Source organism: Propithecus coquereli, unplaced genomic scaffold (genome assembly GCF_000956105.1).
Source record: "Propithecus coquereli isolate 6110/MARCELLA unplaced genomic scaffold, Pcoq_1.0 Scaffold285, whole genome shotgun sequence".
NCBI classification, from domain to species: Eukaryota; Metazoa; Chordata; class Mammalia; order Primates; family Indriidae; genus Propithecus; species Propithecus coquereli.
Genome location: NW_012148452.1, coordinates 1,710,842 through 1,728,453, shown reverse-complemented (window position 1 = coordinate 1,728,453; position 17,612 = coordinate 1,710,842). Strand labels below are relative to the sequence as shown.

Sequence of the window (17,612 nt, the reverse complement as noted above, 5' to 3'; positions counted from 1 at the left end):
TGACAGTTGACTCAATTACTCTGTCCATCAAACCACTCAAGTTAGTTTGTACTAATAGAGTTTCGTTTTTATTTTTATTTTTTAATTTTATATTTTTACATCCTGCCCTTTGCCCCCTGTTCAGGTCTTTTTAAGTTTAGTTGTTTGTTTTCTTACTGTTGAGTTTAAAGAGTTCTTTGTGTAATTTGGATAATAGTTCTTTATCAAATGTATTTTTTGTAAATATTTTCTCTCAGTCTGTGGTTTATCTTATTGTCTTGACATTGTCTTTTGCAGAGTAGAAGTTTTTAATTTTAGTGAAGTCCAGCTTATCAACTATTTCTTTTGTGAATTGGGCCTTTGGTGTTGTATCTAAAAAGTCATTGTTGGCCAGGCACGGTGGTTCACACCTGTAATCCCAGCACTTTGGGAGGCCAAGGCAGAAGGATCATTCGAGCCCAGGAGTTTGAGACCAGCCTGGGTAACATAGTGAGACCTCTGTCCTACAAAATAATAAAAAGTCATTGTTATACCGAAGATCATCTAGATTTTCTCCTGTATTGTCTTTTATTAGTTGGATGTTCCAGCACCATTTGTTCAAAATACTGTCCTTTCTTTGTTGAAATGCCTTTGCTCCTGTGTCAAAGATTACTTGACTTTTCTCGTGTGGGTCTGTTTCTGGACTCTCTATTCTCTTCCATTTATCTATTTGTCTATTTCGTTTTTCAATAAATACCTGCCTTTGTTTTTACTGCATCCTAGTGACTTTACAACAGCCAGAGAGAAAGTACTTAAACCAAGTTCCCGCAGGAGAGTGGGAATGTTGGGGTATTGACTCTCAAGTGAGGTCCCAGAACTGAGCAGAAGGAAGGCAATGGAGGAGGGAGCCAGCCAGGCCCTCCATCCTTCCTGTCCTAGGCTGGGAGCCACAGATGCCCTTTAACCAGTCACTGCTCTCACCTGGGTCTTCCTCCACTAACTGTAATCTTTAGTCACCAAACAGGGAGCCTGGTGTCTTCTCACACCCCTCAGACCAGGACAGGTGACTGTTTTCCTCACTGCATGGTGATGAGAACATCTTCCATATGTCAGGGGGCTGTGTTTTGAAGCTCAGGCCTTATTTCAGGGGACAGTTGTGGATGGGGCCATAGTCGGAGCAGTTCCAGGAGGGCCTCTTTGTGATCTGTGGCGAAGTCTGCCTTGTAGCACTGGACCAAAGTCAGGAGGCACTGGTGCCAGAGAACAGGCAGCTCACAGCTCTCTGTCTGGAACCCCAGGAAGTGGAAGACCAGGGCATCCAGCACCCGGTAGGGCAGTGTGTACTTCTTATGCAGCAGCAGTCGCAGGAAGATGCTGTCAGCACCACCATATTCCATCTCAGCAATTTTCAGCATGACTGCAGTTTTCTCCAGTATCACACTGTCTTGATTATTGGACCTTTATAGTAACTCTTTTTTTTTTTTTTTGAGACGAGGTCTTGCTCTATCACCCAGGCTGGTATACAGTGGCCTATTTGTAGCTCACTGCAGCCTCAAACTCCTGAGCTCAAGCGATCCTCCTGCCTCAGCCTCCTGAGTAGCTGGGACTATAGGCACATACCACCACGCTTGGCTAATTTTTTTATTTGTAGAGATGAGGTCTTGGTGTGTTGCTTAGGCTGGTCTCAAATTCCTGGCCTCAAGCAATCCTTCTGCCTTCACCCCCCAAAGTGCTGGGGTTACAGCCCTGAGCCTTTGCCTGGCCTATAGTATAATAACTCTTGAACTTAGGTAAGGCCAATTCTTCAACTTTGTTCTTCCATTTCAACATTGTTTTGGCAATTCTGGGTCTTTTTTCTTTCCATATAAAGTTTAGAACCAGTTTGTTGAAATCCACAAAATAACTTGCTGGGATTTTAATTGGGGTAGATCAAGTTGGGAAGAACTGACATCTTTGACAGTATTGAGTCTTCCTCTCCGTGCCCATGGAATCTCTTTCCATTTATTTGTATCTCCAGCAATTCACTGAGCATTCATTGAAGGTTTACCATATGCCTACCCCTAGGGCAGAAAACTGAGGATAAACCATTTTTATATTTTATTATCCTTTAACTTAGTTGTTTGGCACAGGGAATTTATAATGTTTCTGGCTGAGAGTTCATTTCCTTTCACTAGAAAAGGAAGATAATAAGGTGAACCTTTGTTCTTTCACAGTACATTAGTAATATATTAACCTTTTTTTCTAGAATCAAAAAAAAAAAGTAGTTTAGCCCTTGTATCCTTAGAGAATTCTCTTGAAGTTTCCAAGTCTTTAAACTTCTGCTTCTTTCCTATCTTGATATGTCAGTATAAGACACAACTTAATTTGATACATATCAGCTTTGCTTTCATCTAGTGGAGTAATTTTTTTTCAAGGAGCTTCCGAATAGACAGTGTCCCTTCTCTGCAGCCAGACAATAGAGTGAGCTATCTTACAGGCTTTCTCCCTGTGTAGACTGTGAATCTCGAGTCCAGATTGATTTATTATTGCCGTGATTATAATGGAGGAAGCATTCCCCTATAAAAATACTTTGTAATTTAACCAGTGTACTGCCTACCCCAAATTGATTGCAGTCTTAAGTGTCAGAATTTTCATTGTAGTAATACTCTTAATTGTTACTTTTTTCTAATAAAATACTATATACAATAAATAATGTTGACTGGTTTTCATTAGGTAGAATCAGAACCAAAAATACTGGCTGGGTGTGGTGGTTCACACCTGTAAGCACTTTGGAAGACCCAGGTGGGAGGATTGCTTGAGGCCAGGAGTTGGAGATTGCAGTGAGCTCTGATGATACCACTGCTCTCTAGCCTGAGTAACAGAGTGAGACCTTGATTCAAAAAAAGAATAAAAATACTGCTGGATGCAGTAGCATTTTCCTGTAGTCCTAACTACTTGGGAGGCTAAGGCAGGCGGATTGCTTGAGGCCAGCTTGGGCAACATAGCAGACCCCATCTCTAATAAAAAAAATTTTTTAAAGCTAAAAATACTCCAAAAACTATTACAGAGTATTGAAGTGGAAGTTAAGAGTGCTGGGTTCTATCCAACTCCATCATTACCTAATCTGACTATGGGCCTAGGTTTTCTGAACTTCTTTTTTTCATTTGTAAAACCAAAGAGTTAAGGTGATCCAACTCTAATAGTCTTCTAAGGCTAGAAAAAGAAAATGTTTTTGTCCATGTTGGAATATTTAAATAGATAAAAACCAGTCTGGTGTTAGCCTTTTTTGTTGGTAAGATTTTATTGTAATATAATTTCAAAGGTGAACAGAAATGTTGCAAGAATAGTAAAGGAATGCCTTTATACCTTTTATATAGTTTTGGCAAATTTTAACATTTTGCCCCCTTTGCTTTATTTCTCTCTCTCTGTGTATGCATATATATATAAATGCACTTTCTCTTTTTCTGAATCATTTAAGAATAAATTGGAAACATTATGCTCCCTTATGACAAAATATTTACATCTATGTTTACTAAGAACAAGGGCAATCTCTTATTTAACCATAGTACATTAATCAAAATTAGGAAATTTAACATTGATACAATATTATTATCTAACCCAGAGTCCATATTCAAATTGTCCATTTTCCCTCATGTACAAAAAGGAATTTCAGAATTGCTAAGCTATACTATTGTGAAAGGCAACCCTATTTAAATAGAGTTTGATATTTAGTTTATTTTAGGTAAAATTTACATATAGTGAAATGCATAAATCTTATAATTAAATGAGTTTTGTGAGATGCTTATACCCATACAACCCACATGCCTGTCAAGATATGGAACATTTTCATCACTCCAGAAAATTCCCTCAGTGCCCCACTTCTGAGTCAGGATTTTTTTTAGGAAAAAAAATCAGCAAAGTGGCTAGTTCTTTTCAGGTTAGTTTTGCCTGTCTGAAACTTCATCTAAATATAATTATACACTATACTGTTTTGTGTGTGGCTTCTTTTAGACAATATATGTGCGATTAATCCATATTGTTTGTATGTATCAGTGCTTTATTCTTTTATTGCTGAGTAGGTATTCCACTGTATGAGCATACTATAAATTGTCGACGGACATTTGTTTAATGCTATGTGTGAGTAAAGCTGTTTTGAATATTCCTGTGTAAAACTTGTAGGTGTGTATTTTCGTATCTCTTGGGTAAGGTAGATGCCTAAGAAAGAAATTGCTGTGATATTGAATGGGTGTATGTTAAGCTTTAGAAACTGCCAACCTTTTTCCTAAGTAGTTGTACCATTTTAAAATCCCATCAGCAGTGTTTGAGAGTGCAGCTTGCACTACCTGTCCTCCTCAACATTTGGCATAGCCAAGCATTTTCATTTTATACATTCTATTATGTACCTCTTTGTGGTTTTAATTTGCATTTTCCTGATGACTAATACCTTTGAGCCCCTTTTCATGTGCTTATTGGCCATTTATCTGTCTTCCTTTGTGAAATGTCTGTTCAAATATTTTGTCCATGTCTTAAAAAAAAATCTAATTCACTGATTCTTTCTTCTTCCAGCCCAAACCTATTATTGAGCCCCTCTAGTGAAGTTTTCATGTGTTTATTGTACTTGTCAACTTTAGTGGTCAGCTGATGATCAGTCAGAGCTTGTACCTAAGCCTCTTAAGCCATCTCTGTTACATGGTTTGGAGACTACTTTCGCAGTTGAGGGAGTGTATGAACTTGTCCTGTGTTTAGCCAAGGACCAGAGATTTAGATGTTCCCTCTCTCTTCACTCAGAAGGCACAGCTTTGGGCATGTGAACATTCTTCCAGAACATGACCAGGTTTTAGGTTTCTCTTTGTCTCTTTCACTGTTGTCTGTGTTAATTTTTGATTCCTCTGCCTCTATTGGTATCACACTGAGCTGTGAGCTCTTAGTCTCTACTGATTGCTAAGTGATTACTCTATTGTTTTTGACAGTGCCCTGGGGCATAAATGGCTCCAAATAAAATTGGCCACCTTGGTGGGGTAAGGTACTCCCAATATTTGACGATGCTTGCCCCCATTCTCCCCTGGAAATAATCTCTTCTCTGTGCTATGGAGCAGGAGTTGAGGTGGGGTGGTGAATGGGGGCCTGCTTTTCAATGGTGCTGCCCCATCTGAATCCTCCCTATAGAACAGATGCTTAGGGTTGGGGGATGGTAGGAACTGATGCTGTGGCTAGGGTTCCATCTTTCCCAGCACAAAGCCTGGTGAGATGTGATCTCTGCATGTTCATTGGCTGTAAACAAACCAACCAACCAACCAATAAACAAACCTGGAATAACTCTAGGAAGTTTGGAGTAGTGGGAGCTACCACTCAGCTGCGGAACCCACTGGAACAGCTCTTTTGCAATACAGAGCTGTGGCAGAATGGGGACTACACTACCTGTCCTTGGCTGTTCTGCCCTGATCTTCGCTACAGAGTAAGAACTGTAGGTCAGGGAAAGGGTGCTGCTTTGAGACTGCCAAGCCTTTGGAATAGCTCTTCCACACAGAGCTGTGGAGAGTGGGCCATCCTTCCTACTGTTCTTACTGAATTCCATAGGTAAGATTTGTGGTAAACCCTTCCATCAATCTCTAGAGCCTTTGAATAATTGTCTTTGGTAATTTTGACTAGTTTAATAGATGTCTCTCTGGGAGACAGTCTTCACCTAACTTCTTACCACCATGCTCAATACAGTTGACCCATGAACAATACAGATTGAACTGTGTGAGTTTGCTTATATGTGGATTTTTTCAATAAGTATATTGGAAAATTTTTTTGAGGTTTGTGACAGTTTGGAAGAAAATCACAGATGAGCCACATAGCCTAGAAATATCAAAAAAATTAAGAAAAACTTAGGTATGTCATGGATGCATAAAATATATGTAGATACTAGTCTATTGTATCATTTACTACCATAGAATATACACAAATCTATTATAAAAAGTTAAAATTTATCAAAAACGTACATAAACATTTATAGACCATGTATGGTGCCATTTACAGTCAAGAGAAATGTTAACAAATGTAAAGATAGTTTATATCATAACTATAAAATTAATTTATTAATACAGTAATACAATAATGTATTACTATACATACTGTACTACTGTAATAATTCCATAGCCACCTCCTGTTGCTGTTGCGGTGAGCTCTAGTGTTGTATCTGCTTAAAATGCCACGTGACACTGATCGTCTCCGTGTGAGCATTCCATCTTTCTAGCAAATTGCATATCACAGTAAAAAGTGATCTCTCGTGATTCTCGCATATTTTTCATGTTTAGTGCAATACTGTAAACCTTGACTAATACCATGAGAGAGACCCATACAAAATGCCACTAGTGATGCTGGAAGTGTTCCCAAGAAGCAAAGTCATGACATTACAAGAAAAAGTTGAATTGCTTGATATGTACAGTATATTGAGGAGTGTAGCTGCCCACTATTTCAGACAGGCAATTTATGTTATAAATAGATGACATAAACTTAACGGTATTGATAAATACAGTACGGTACTGTAAATGTATTTTCTATTCCTTATTATTTTCTTAACATTTTTTCTTTGGCTTTAAGAATACAGTATATAATACATATACAAAATACGTGTTAATCAACTGTTTATGTTATTGGTAAGGCTGCTGGTCAATAGTAGGCAATTAGTAATTAAGTTGTTTGGGAAGTCAAAAGTTATATGTGGATTTTTGACTGCATGAGGGGAGTCGACACCCCTAACCCCCATGTTGTTCAAGAGTCAACTCTGTGTATGTATAGTTAAAGATTCAAACACTACAAAAGAATTTAAGTGAAAATTAAGTTTCCCTCCAAAACAAGTCCTGAGGTTTGATTCCTAGAGACAAAAACTGCTACTAGCTTCTTATTTATCCTTAAAGAGATATTCTTGCTGTATATTTAAATGATGTAGGCTTTTAAAACCGGGTCATTAAGAACTTCACCTGCTACAAGATGCAGCTTCAGTTTTTGAGCATGTGACTTGCTGCGATCTTGTTACACCCACAATGTGCATTGGCTTTCCACCTGCTTCTGAGTGCATTTATAGTCTTTAGAGTTAGGCAGTCTTTTCTGCCTTGAGTTTCAGTCATTGTAGATCACCTAATTTAGTTTATTACATAACTTACCGGAAAACTGGCTAGTATTCTCAGATCTGAACATTGAATTAAGGTTTTAAACATCAAAATGATGATTGTTTCAACATATATAATAATCTGTGTCTTTTGCTGTAGTGAACTCTGTATACAATGTCTGCTGGTATAATTAATGCTTTAGAAGTCGGACAGTGGAGTGACGTCTGTTAAATATTTAAATGCCTTAAAATGAAACAAATTGAAAATCACATTGGGTTGGTTCTAAAATTTTTATTTTAAATGTATTAACTGTAATATTTTTAGAAACAAAGGATACATTATGTGTATATGGCACTTAATAACCTTATTCCCTTGCGTCAACTTTGGGGACTGTTATTGAAAAGTTTTCTATATAATAGTTTTGTTTTCTGATTGATTGTTGTTGAATTATCTTCCCAAAGGGAGAAGTGCAGCTGATAGAGCTTTGTTTTGCTGCTTCAGTTTATTATTTATAGTCTTTGCCTCATTGGCATCTACCTATTTGCCTGGGGTAAAACTGATAATGGAATCTCATCTGGAGAAAGTTAATAAACTAAAGAAAATAAACAAGTCTACTGAGAAAATAATTAAAGATGGCTAATCAAACTATCAGTTGGATAAACTTGCCAAGATTATAATAACTGTGTATAGATGAGTTCAGGTTTTCCTATCCCTTCCCTAAATTTAGTGTGGGACTTTTGCCAGTTTTAATTTTAATTAATTAGGTTATTTTTGAGGAAAGAGGTAAAGAAGAGGAACAAAAATATGCTCTATCTTTCCTTTTAACTTTGAGAGTAATGGTGGGGACAGACAGAGACAGTGAGAGAAACAGAGACAAGGTAGCGATGTGGGAAGGAGAGCCAGAGTAGCAATGTGCTTTCTAAATTTTTTTAAAGTTTGAGCAAATAGCCACTTTAAATAAGAGATCCAACACTGACCATGCAGTTATTTTTTTTAACGTTATTTTTTTCTTTAATGCTGTCCTTCAGAAATGAAGCCCTACAGAATTAATCTTCCTAAAATATGAGCCGAGTTTAAAATTTTAGGCCGGGCGCAGTGGCTCATGCCTGTAATCCTAGCACTCTGGGAGGCTGAGGCGGTAGGATCGCTGGAGCTCAGGAGTTAGAGACCAGCTCTGAGCGAGAGCGAGACCTCGTCTCTACTAAAAATAGAAAAAATTAGCAAGTCAGCTAAAAATAGAAATAATAAAAAATTAGCCGGGTGTGGTGGCTCGCGCCTGTAGTCCCAGCTACTCTGGAAGCTGAGGCAGGAGGATCGCTTGAGCCCAGGAGTTTAAGGTGAGCTAGGCTGACGCCACGGCACTCACTCTAGCCTGGGCAACAAAAGCGAGACTCTGTCTCAAAAAAAAAAAAAAAATGTAATCCACTAAATTTTATTACAAAATTATTCTGACATCTTAATGAGAGATGGTGAATCATCTGTGTAAATTCCTGTTGTGGGTATTACAGCCAAATTGAAGGTTTCTAGGGTCAGCTGGAGGCAGGGAAGAAAAGAACTAGACTTTAGCTAGAAGCTTCAAGGCTTCATAACCCAAGGAACCCAGGTGGCTGGGGCTTTACATAGATACAGCAGGAAACACCATGATTCAGGAATTTCAGGAACCCCTGACTCATAGGTAGGCTTGTCTCCTAATGTTGAGAGCCAGGATGGGGTTGATTCTGGAATCTAATGCAATTTAACTTTTGGCAAAAAACCTTTTGTGGTATGGTAGTTAGGTGCTTGAAATGAGATGTTTTGGGTTAAAAATTAGTATCTCTGAGTAGAGTAAGAGATGGGCATTAATAATCATTTATATCTTCACTTCAGTAGGACCATTTGTATGGTCTGAGATAAATCATATTCTCTTTTTTTTTTTTTTTTTTTGAGACAGAGTCTCACTCTTTTGCCCGGGCTAGAGTGAATGCCATGGCATCAGCCTAGCTCACAGCAACCTCAAACTTCTGGGCTCAAGGGATCCTTCTGCCTTAGCCTCCCGAGTAGCTGGGACTACAGGCACGCGCCACCATGCCCGACTAATTTTTTCTATATATTTTTAGTTGGCCGATTAATTTCTTTCTAATTTTAGTAGAGGTGGGGTCTCGCTCTTGCTCAGGCTGGTCTCGAACTGCTGAGCTCAAACAATCCGCCCACCTCGGCCTCCCAGAGTACTAGGATTACAGGCGTGAGCCACCGCGCCTGGCCCATGGATGTTTTCTTTAATCAGATTGCTTTCCTCCTAATATCAGGAACTGCTGCTTTGTACATTCACATTGTAGTCTATGTAAGCGCTGCTCCCTGGAATCAGGCAACATTGTGCCTCTGCTAAATCTAGCTGTGATAATTATACTGAAGGAATAGGAATTGTGTGATGTGTTAGGATGAAGGAAAGATGTTTATGCAGTTTTGAAAAAATGGGACCCTGAAAGAGTAGCCTGGGTAAAATGCTATATGGGGACTAGGGCAATCAGAGAGCAGCACATCAGGCCTGAATGGGATCAGGGGAAGTAGCATCAAAGTCACTAACAGATAAATCTCAAAAACAATGTTGAGCAAAAGAAACCGGACACATCAAATACATACTGTACGGTTCCACTCGTACAAAGGTTAAAAACAGGCAAAAGCCATCTGTAAGATTAGAAGTCAGGGTATGGTTACCCTTATGCAGAGGAATGGATAGTTATTAGAAGGAAAGCATAAAACGGGCTTCTGGGATGCTGGGAGTATTCTGTTTGTTGACTGAGTGTCGGGTATATCGGTGTGTTATGTTTGTGGACATTGATTGAGCTATATACTTATGGCCTTTGTAGTTTTCTGTGTACATGTTATACTTCAATATAAAGTTAAAAGAGAAGAGAAAATATTTGTAGTAGGTTAGTTCCACATCTATGGAGGTCATGTCTAATTGCCCATAATTGGGGATTGGATAAATAAAGACTGGTTAAATTGCATTATGTTCCCCATACCTCTGAGGAATAAATACTATGTGGCTATTTTTGAGAATGAATAATTCTACATGTACTTCCATGAAGCTGTTATTAAATGAAGAGAGGAAATTTCAGAATATATATCTCATTTATATAAAAATGGAACACTATGTATTTATGCTTGCATACATATAGAAAATATCTGGAAGGACACATACTAAATAATTAACAGTGGTTGGCCTTGAGGATAGGTTTATGAATAATGTGACAAACTGCAGAATGTTACAGTTTTAAATTATATCTTTTTATACCATTAAATATTTTTTACTATGAGCATGGGTTGCTATTATAATAAAAACTAATTTAAAAAGTAAATTCCAAATACTACTTTAAAGGCAAATGATTTGGGAGATGTAATTTTGCTATTTTGGTAAAATCTCCAAAGTGTGGTTAAAAGAAGAAAAGGAGTTGTGGGAGAAATTAGAGCCCCCCAGGAAGAGTTAATATAGTTCTGCGTAATTTCACCCCAGAGGGTGAGGCAGATTTAAATGTACTTGCAAAAACAAAGTGAATATAGGCACTTAATGTAAAGTAGAACTAAATCGCCTCTCTGATTCTCCTTTTAGTTGATCCAGAGTACCAGAAGGAAGCAGAACAGAGACATCGAGAATTAGCAGCTAAAGCTGGAGGATTTAATGACTTTGCAACTTTAGCTGTCATCTTTGAACAATGCAAATCAAGGTATGTGAGCTAGTCCTTTGTATTAGAAAATGTCGATTTGATAAACAGCTTTAGTATGTACTTACTCTGTGACTTAAGTGCTAAGTTTCAGTGGGGATGATGTTGACTTCAAGGTATTTTGAATATTAGTGAGATTATCTTTGTCAAGTGACTATTACTTAGTAAGCATTTATTATGTAATATTGGTTTTCTTCTTTCTTCTCTCGCCAAACCTTTCCTGAAAATGACCGTATAGAATTTTGCTTCTTTATAGGTAGCTTAGATGAGAACCTGCTTAGATTAATGCATAAATGCATACGTATAGATAGATAGATAGAAAGAAATCCATTTACAAATTATTTTTAATTTAGTCAAGGTCACCTACATTAATGTAATCATTTTTCAAATTTCCTAAAATAGTTTTTCAGTACTTGGACAGACTTCATGAAAGAGTTGACAGTTGCTTATGGATTTCCACTTTTGTAATAGAATGATAATGTTAGACTTTTACTTAAAGATTTTTTTTTAAAGATACCAGTATTTTTGTTTTACAGTGGAGCTCCAGCTTCATGGTGCCAAAAACACTGGATTCATTGGAGGTGCTTATTTTCTGCATTTCGTGTGGAAGCTCAGCTTCGAGAACTAATCAGGAAACTTAAACAGGTGATTGCTATAATGGTTTTTTTCTTGAGCATTTTGGACCTATATATTTAATATTGAATTTTAATTTATGTATGTTACTTCTTACCACCCTTTCTATTCTACCACCCTCCCTTTCTCCTGGCTTCTGTGTATAGCCATCTTCCTGACTCCATGAAAGATTCCTAGTAGTAATAAAAGAATTTTATCTGCAGAAATGAGGCTATTTAAGAATAGCTTTACTGATATATAATTGACATGCAATAAACTGCACATACGTAAGGTATACAATTTGATGAGTTTTGATATCTGCGTAAACCCATGGAACCATCACCACAATCAAGATAATGAACATATCCATCACCTCCTGAAGTTTCCTCATGCCCTTTTGTAATCCATCCATCTCACCTCCCAGACTCTCCTGCCTCGCTTACCCAGGCAACCACTGATCTGCTTCCTGTCACTGTACAGTAAGTCCTCCCTTAACATCATCAATAGGTTCTTGTAAATTGACTTTGAGTGAAATGACATACAGTGGGTCCTAGAATAACATTGGTTTATTCAATGTTGTTTTGTTATAACATTGATGAGCAAAAAAAAAAAAAAATGTTTAGGTATGCATAATTTTGCTTGATGTCACAGTTTCCAAGAGCCTTTCAATGACATTAAGTGAGGACTTACTCTACATAAGTTTGCATCTTCTAGCATTCTGTGTAAATGGAATCATATAGTATGTTCTTTGTTTTTATTTTTTTTTGGTCTGGCTTCTTTTACTTAGCATAATTATTATTTTTTCAATTCTGTAATTTTTTATTGTGGTAAAACACAATTCACCATTTTTAAGTGTACAGGGCAGTGACATTAAGAACATTCACAATGTTGTGCCACCTTTGCCACTTCTCCATCTCCAGAATTTTTCATCATCCCATACTAAAACTCTGTACCCACCAAACAATAGCTCCCCATTTCCTTCTCCCCCTAACCCCTGGAAACCACTGTTCTACTTTCTGTCTCTGTTTTGTTTTTGAATATTTTCTATATGCTTTGTCTTCAAATTCACTAATCTTCTGCAATGTCTAATCTGCCATTAATCTCATCCATTATGTTTTTCATCTCAGATGTTGTGGTTTTTATCTCTAGATGTTGGATTTGAGTCTTTAAAAGTTTTTGTTTTACTCTTCAGGTCTCTATTTAACTTTTTGAACATATGTAGTCCAGTTATAACATAAATATTATTAACATTTATGCCAGTTCTGGGTTGATTTTGATTAATTGATCTATATCCTCATTATTGGTTGTATTTTCCTGCTTTTTCGCATGCCTGATAATTTTTCAATGAATCCCAAACATCATGAATTTTACTTTGTGAGGTGCTGGATATTTTTATATTCTAGTTACTTTGAAATGGTTTGATCTTTTTTGTATGATTTTGGTAGGTGGGGTCAGAGCAGTGCTCAGTCCAGGGCTAGTTATTCCCCACTGAGGCAAGACACTTCTGAGTACTCTTCTCAAAACCATGTGAGTTATAAGATATTCTCGTCTGGCTTATAGAAAAGGCATCTCTCCTGCCCTGTGTAAACACCATGCACCGTTACTTTTTATTCTTTTGAGAGGTTCTTTTCCTGTGAATTGGTAGTTTCCTCACATTTATGTGTTAATCAGTACTCAGCCGAGCACTAGAGGAGCACCTTTTACATCTCTCTGGAATTTTCTCTGTGTAGTTCTGTTCTTTCCTAAATGCTGTCCTGTGAATTCTAGCCACCTTGGCCTTCCTGGATTCTCAGCTCTGTCTCCTTAACCCAGGGAGTTCTCCGGGTTCCGTTTGGGTTCTTCTTCTCTGTACCTTGGTCCACAGTCTTCTCAGCGCTGCAAGCTGGGGCAGTTGTTGGGCTTACATCATTTATTTCCTATCTCTCAGGAGTCACTGTCCTTTGTTGCCTAATATACAGTGTTTTGGAAATCATTATTTCATATATTTTATTCACTTTTTGGTTGTTTCAGGTGGAAAGGTAAATCCGGTCCCTCTTCTTACCCCTTATTATCCAGAAGCAGAAGTCTTTAGAAATGTGGATTTTTCAAAATAAAGGAGTATTTCAAATTGTTCTGTGATATTTACCACTGTATATATATTCTTTCCACAGCAAAGTGATTTCCCAAGAGAGACCTTTGAAGGCCCTAAACATGAAGTACTACGAAGATGTCTTTGTGCAGGCTATTTCAAAAATGTAGCCCGAAGGTAAGCAATAAGAGCTTGGAGATGGATCAATAAAAACTACTGTATTTGACTACAGTATTGAACTATTTATTATTAAAGATAGACGGTGTGATTTAGGCTCTGTGATGATGACGACATCAATTACAACAACCTTTTTCATAATTGTCACTTGTGTAGTAGGAGCTTCAGTGTCTCAGAGTGGGATATTAGAACTCCAGCAGGGTATGAAGGGAGTGTATGTAGAGTAGGCTGTCCATTGTGGGTTATCATCACCTAAGGCAAGTGACAAGAGTTTACTTGTGGAGCCGTGGGTGGCCCTTTGTGGAGTATGCAAGCTAAACAGGTTGAGGATGGCATCCCTGAGAAAGGGTAGCTTGGCATGGAGTTGGCAGAGCTTGAAATTTGAGGAGGAGTTTTTGGTGTGGGATGTCAGTCTGAGTGTAGTGAAGAGAGCATCTTTGTAGGGAAAGGAGTAACGGTGGTGATGGGAGATTCGTTATATACAAAGGAATTAATCACATAACTATATTAATAATGATAATAGTGAAGGAAGTTAGAAATACTGAAAGCGAGAAGATGAGAATGTGGTGTTGGATTGAAATTTCAGTGCATCATTCTGAACTTATGGTTTTCAGTATAGAGGGATGGATGGATGATATATATGGGAATAAAAATAGATTTTAGTGTGTGTGTGTGTATATATATATATTTGTTGTATGTCTGTAACATACATACATATATAACCTAGCTCTGAGAGGGACTGGGAGCAGCAATGCCATAATAGCAATGAATAGCCAGGCGTGGTAGCGTGTGCCTGTAGTCCCAGCTACTGCGGAGGCTGAGGCAGGAGGATTGCTTGAGCCCAGGAGTTTGAGGTTGCAGTGAGCTAGGCTGATGCCATGGCACTCTAGCCTGGGCAATAGAGCAAGACTCTGTTTAAAAAAAAAGCACATAGGCCAGGCGCGGGGCTCACGCCTATAATCCTAGCACTCTGGGAGGCCGAGGTGGGTGGATTGTTTGAGCTCAGGAATTCGAAACCAACCTGAGCAAGAGCAAGACCCCGTCTCTACTAAAAATAGAAAGAAATTAATTGGACAACTAAAAATATATAGAAAAAATTAGCCGGGCATGGTGGCACATGCCTGTAGTCCCAGCTACTCAGGAGGCTGAGACAGTAGGATTGCTTGAGCCCAGCAATTTGAGGTTGCTGTGAGCTAGGCTGACGCCACGGCACTCTAGCCCGGGCAAAAGAGTGAGACTCTGTCTCAAAAAAAAAAAAAAAAGCACATAATAGCAATGAATACACTTAGTGCCCAGGTCTTGACTTGGGACAACCATCTGCCACTTAAAGGAATCAAGGCTCTTTGGAGAAATGGGGCTAGGAAAGTGCAAGATGAACTCTGAACATCTTACTTTGCCAGCAAGCAAAGAAGTGATTGATGAAGGTTGAGGCCATGTCAGAAGTACCTAGAAGCCAACATAAAGAGGCCCCAACTGATCAAATAAGGGACATTTTAAGCATCAAAATAAATAATAGTTAAAGGATTGTAACTCAATAAAAGGTGAAATCATGGATTTATAGTGATACAGATTAACATATGAGTAAATTAAAAGTTTAATGAGAAATAGAATTATTTACATAGTTAAGCTCCTCTCCACAAAATTCTTGTTCATTACAAAGGAAAAAAGTAACTTTACAGTGGAGAAGGCTGGCAGATCCTACCTAAATCAAGTAAAGTGAACATAATCAGTAATGAAACAAATTGAAATCACGTTCTTCCTGATAAAATACAATGAGGAAAACATAACATTCTGGGATATTCCTGCCAAAGATGCGTAACCTGAATCTAATCATCTTAAAACAGACAAACTCAAATGGAGGGACATATTACAAAATAACTAGCCTATACTCTTTAAAGGTATCAAGATCATAAAAGTCAAAGAAAGACTAAGGAAGAATTCTAGAATGTACGAGACGAAAGGGACTTGAAAAGTAAAGTCACTGAATGATTCTGAACTGGATTCTTTTGCTGTAAAGGATATTATCAGGACATTTGGTGGAACTTCAGTTTGGTCTTAGGATTACATGTTAGTAATGTATCAGTGTTAATTTCCTGATTTTGATGGTTGTATTATGGCTATGTAAGAGAATATCCTTGATTGTAGGAAATGCACACTCAAGTATTTAGGGAATGATGTGGCACCAGGTTGGCAGCTTACTCAAAATGGTTCAGGTAAAAAAAGATTTTTGTACTGTACTTGCAACTTTTCTATAAATTTAGATCGTTTCAGAATTTTAAAAATATGGTATGTCTTGGTTACCTGCTGTGTACCAAACACTGGACAGGTACTGAAGATAGAAAGGTGGAGTAACATGTGAGTTCTGAACTCTTTTTGATACTTAAGTCTAGAGAAGGACACAGATATGTAAATGAATAATTAGAATGCAGTCTTATCTGGGATACACTAAGAATATTTACAAAGTACTATAGGAAATCAGCTGTGGTGACAATTGAACTAGGGCTATTATTTTGACAAGTTTTTTGGAATGACATTTATGTAGGGAAGTGTAGAAGAGGATAAGAATTTGAAATTAAGAGCACGAATTAGAAAAATGATAGGTGAAATTTTCTAATTATCAGATTTTAGACTAGCAAAAAAATCACTTATCCCTTGAAAAAGAGATATAGCATAATATAATATAAGGAAACTACATTTAAGTCAGAAGAACTATGTTTAGCACTTGGTTTCACTATGCCTTAGCTCTGTGATCCTGAGAAAGCTAGCTAATTTATGAGTCTCAGTTTTGACCCTCTTTTAATAAAGTGCCCTGGCTCTCAAAGTTCTCGGTTGTTTTGAGGCTTTGTTATGAAAGCATTTTGGAAACTCTAAAGCACAAACACAACATTATTGTTAATATTATTACTTATTGACCAGAAATGCTTATACTTAATTGTAGTGACTATTTAAATTATATCATTAATTTAAGATGAATTAGTAGACAGATTATAGTGACAGTTGAATAAACTTAAACCTCTGCCTATTAACACTGTAGTAGAATATACAAAGAGTGTATGTAATTGTGTATTGTTGAACTTAATTTTCTACTTACTTCATTGTCTTACTTCTGGTCTTCAGCATTTTGTTTTTCTGTTTATAGATCTGTCGGGAGAACGTTTTGCACAATGGATGGGCGTGGAAGCCCAGTTCACATTCATCCTTCCTCAGCAGTAAGTACCTTATTTTTAATAAAGGAAAGACATTTGTAAAGGTGTCAAAATAAGTAATATATGAATGTCTTCTTTTTGCTTTGAGGTTAAATTTTACATATATATATATACACACACATACACACTTACACATATATGAAACATATATGTGTAAGTGTATTGGTAGGCCCATTCCTCCTGTTTGAAGAAAATAGGAATTTATTCAGAAAGATTTGGGCTATTATTTGGCTGGTCTAATGTGGAATAGGGCAAGTTATTGAATTATCATCCTTAAATGAATTCTTTTGTGTAGCTTCATGAACAGGAAACCAAACTTGAATGGATCATTTTTCATGAGGTATTAGTTACCACCAAAGTCTACGCAAGAATTGTGTGTCCAATTCGTTATGAATGGGTGAGAGACTTGTTACCCAAGTTGCATGAATTTAATGCACATGATTTGAGCAGTGTGGCTCGGCGTGAAGTGAGAGAAGATGCAAGGAGGAGATGGACAAATAAGGAAAATGTAAAACAGCTAAAGGGTGAGTGAATCATTTGTTCTATTATTAACCACTATGCCATACTACTTCCCAGCAGTGCTTTGCTATTTTTGTTTATAAAATTTTGTGAATTACTACCTCAGAAACTCCTTTTTTTCGAGGGGCTTTTTCCATGAAATATTAGGTCCCTGCTTGGGAGGCATAAACAATTGTGGTACTGAACTAGGACAGAAAGCTTAGTTATAAGCTCACATATACAAAAAGCTTTTCAGTAAAGCTTATTGAAGTTGAATGATGGAGAATATTGTATTTTCCTTACATAACATCACTGGGAA

At 37.4% G+C, this 17,612-nt stretch overlaps 1 protein-coding gene across 1 annotated transcript in view; it reads left to right on the top strand.

Annotated features, from left to right (window-relative positions):
- The window catches only part of DHX40 (DEAH (Asp-Glu-Ala-His) box polypeptide 40), a 69,521-nt gene that overhangs the window by 50,264 nt on the left and 1,645 nt on the right, over positions 1 to 17,612 (top strand). Inside the window, exons 9-13 of the mRNA XM_012648399.1 lie at positions 10,621 to 10,735; positions 11,269 to 11,377; positions 13,495 to 13,589; positions 16,729 to 16,798; positions 17,091 to 17,319. Of these exons, the coding sequence (XP_012503853.1) occupies positions 10,621 to 10,735; positions 11,269 to 11,377; positions 13,495 to 13,589; positions 16,729 to 16,798; positions 17,091 to 17,319 (618 nt within the window). The remainder of the gene's footprint in view (positions 1 to 10,620; positions 10,736 to 11,268; positions 11,378 to 13,494; positions 13,590 to 16,728; positions 16,799 to 17,090; positions 17,320 to 17,612) is intronic.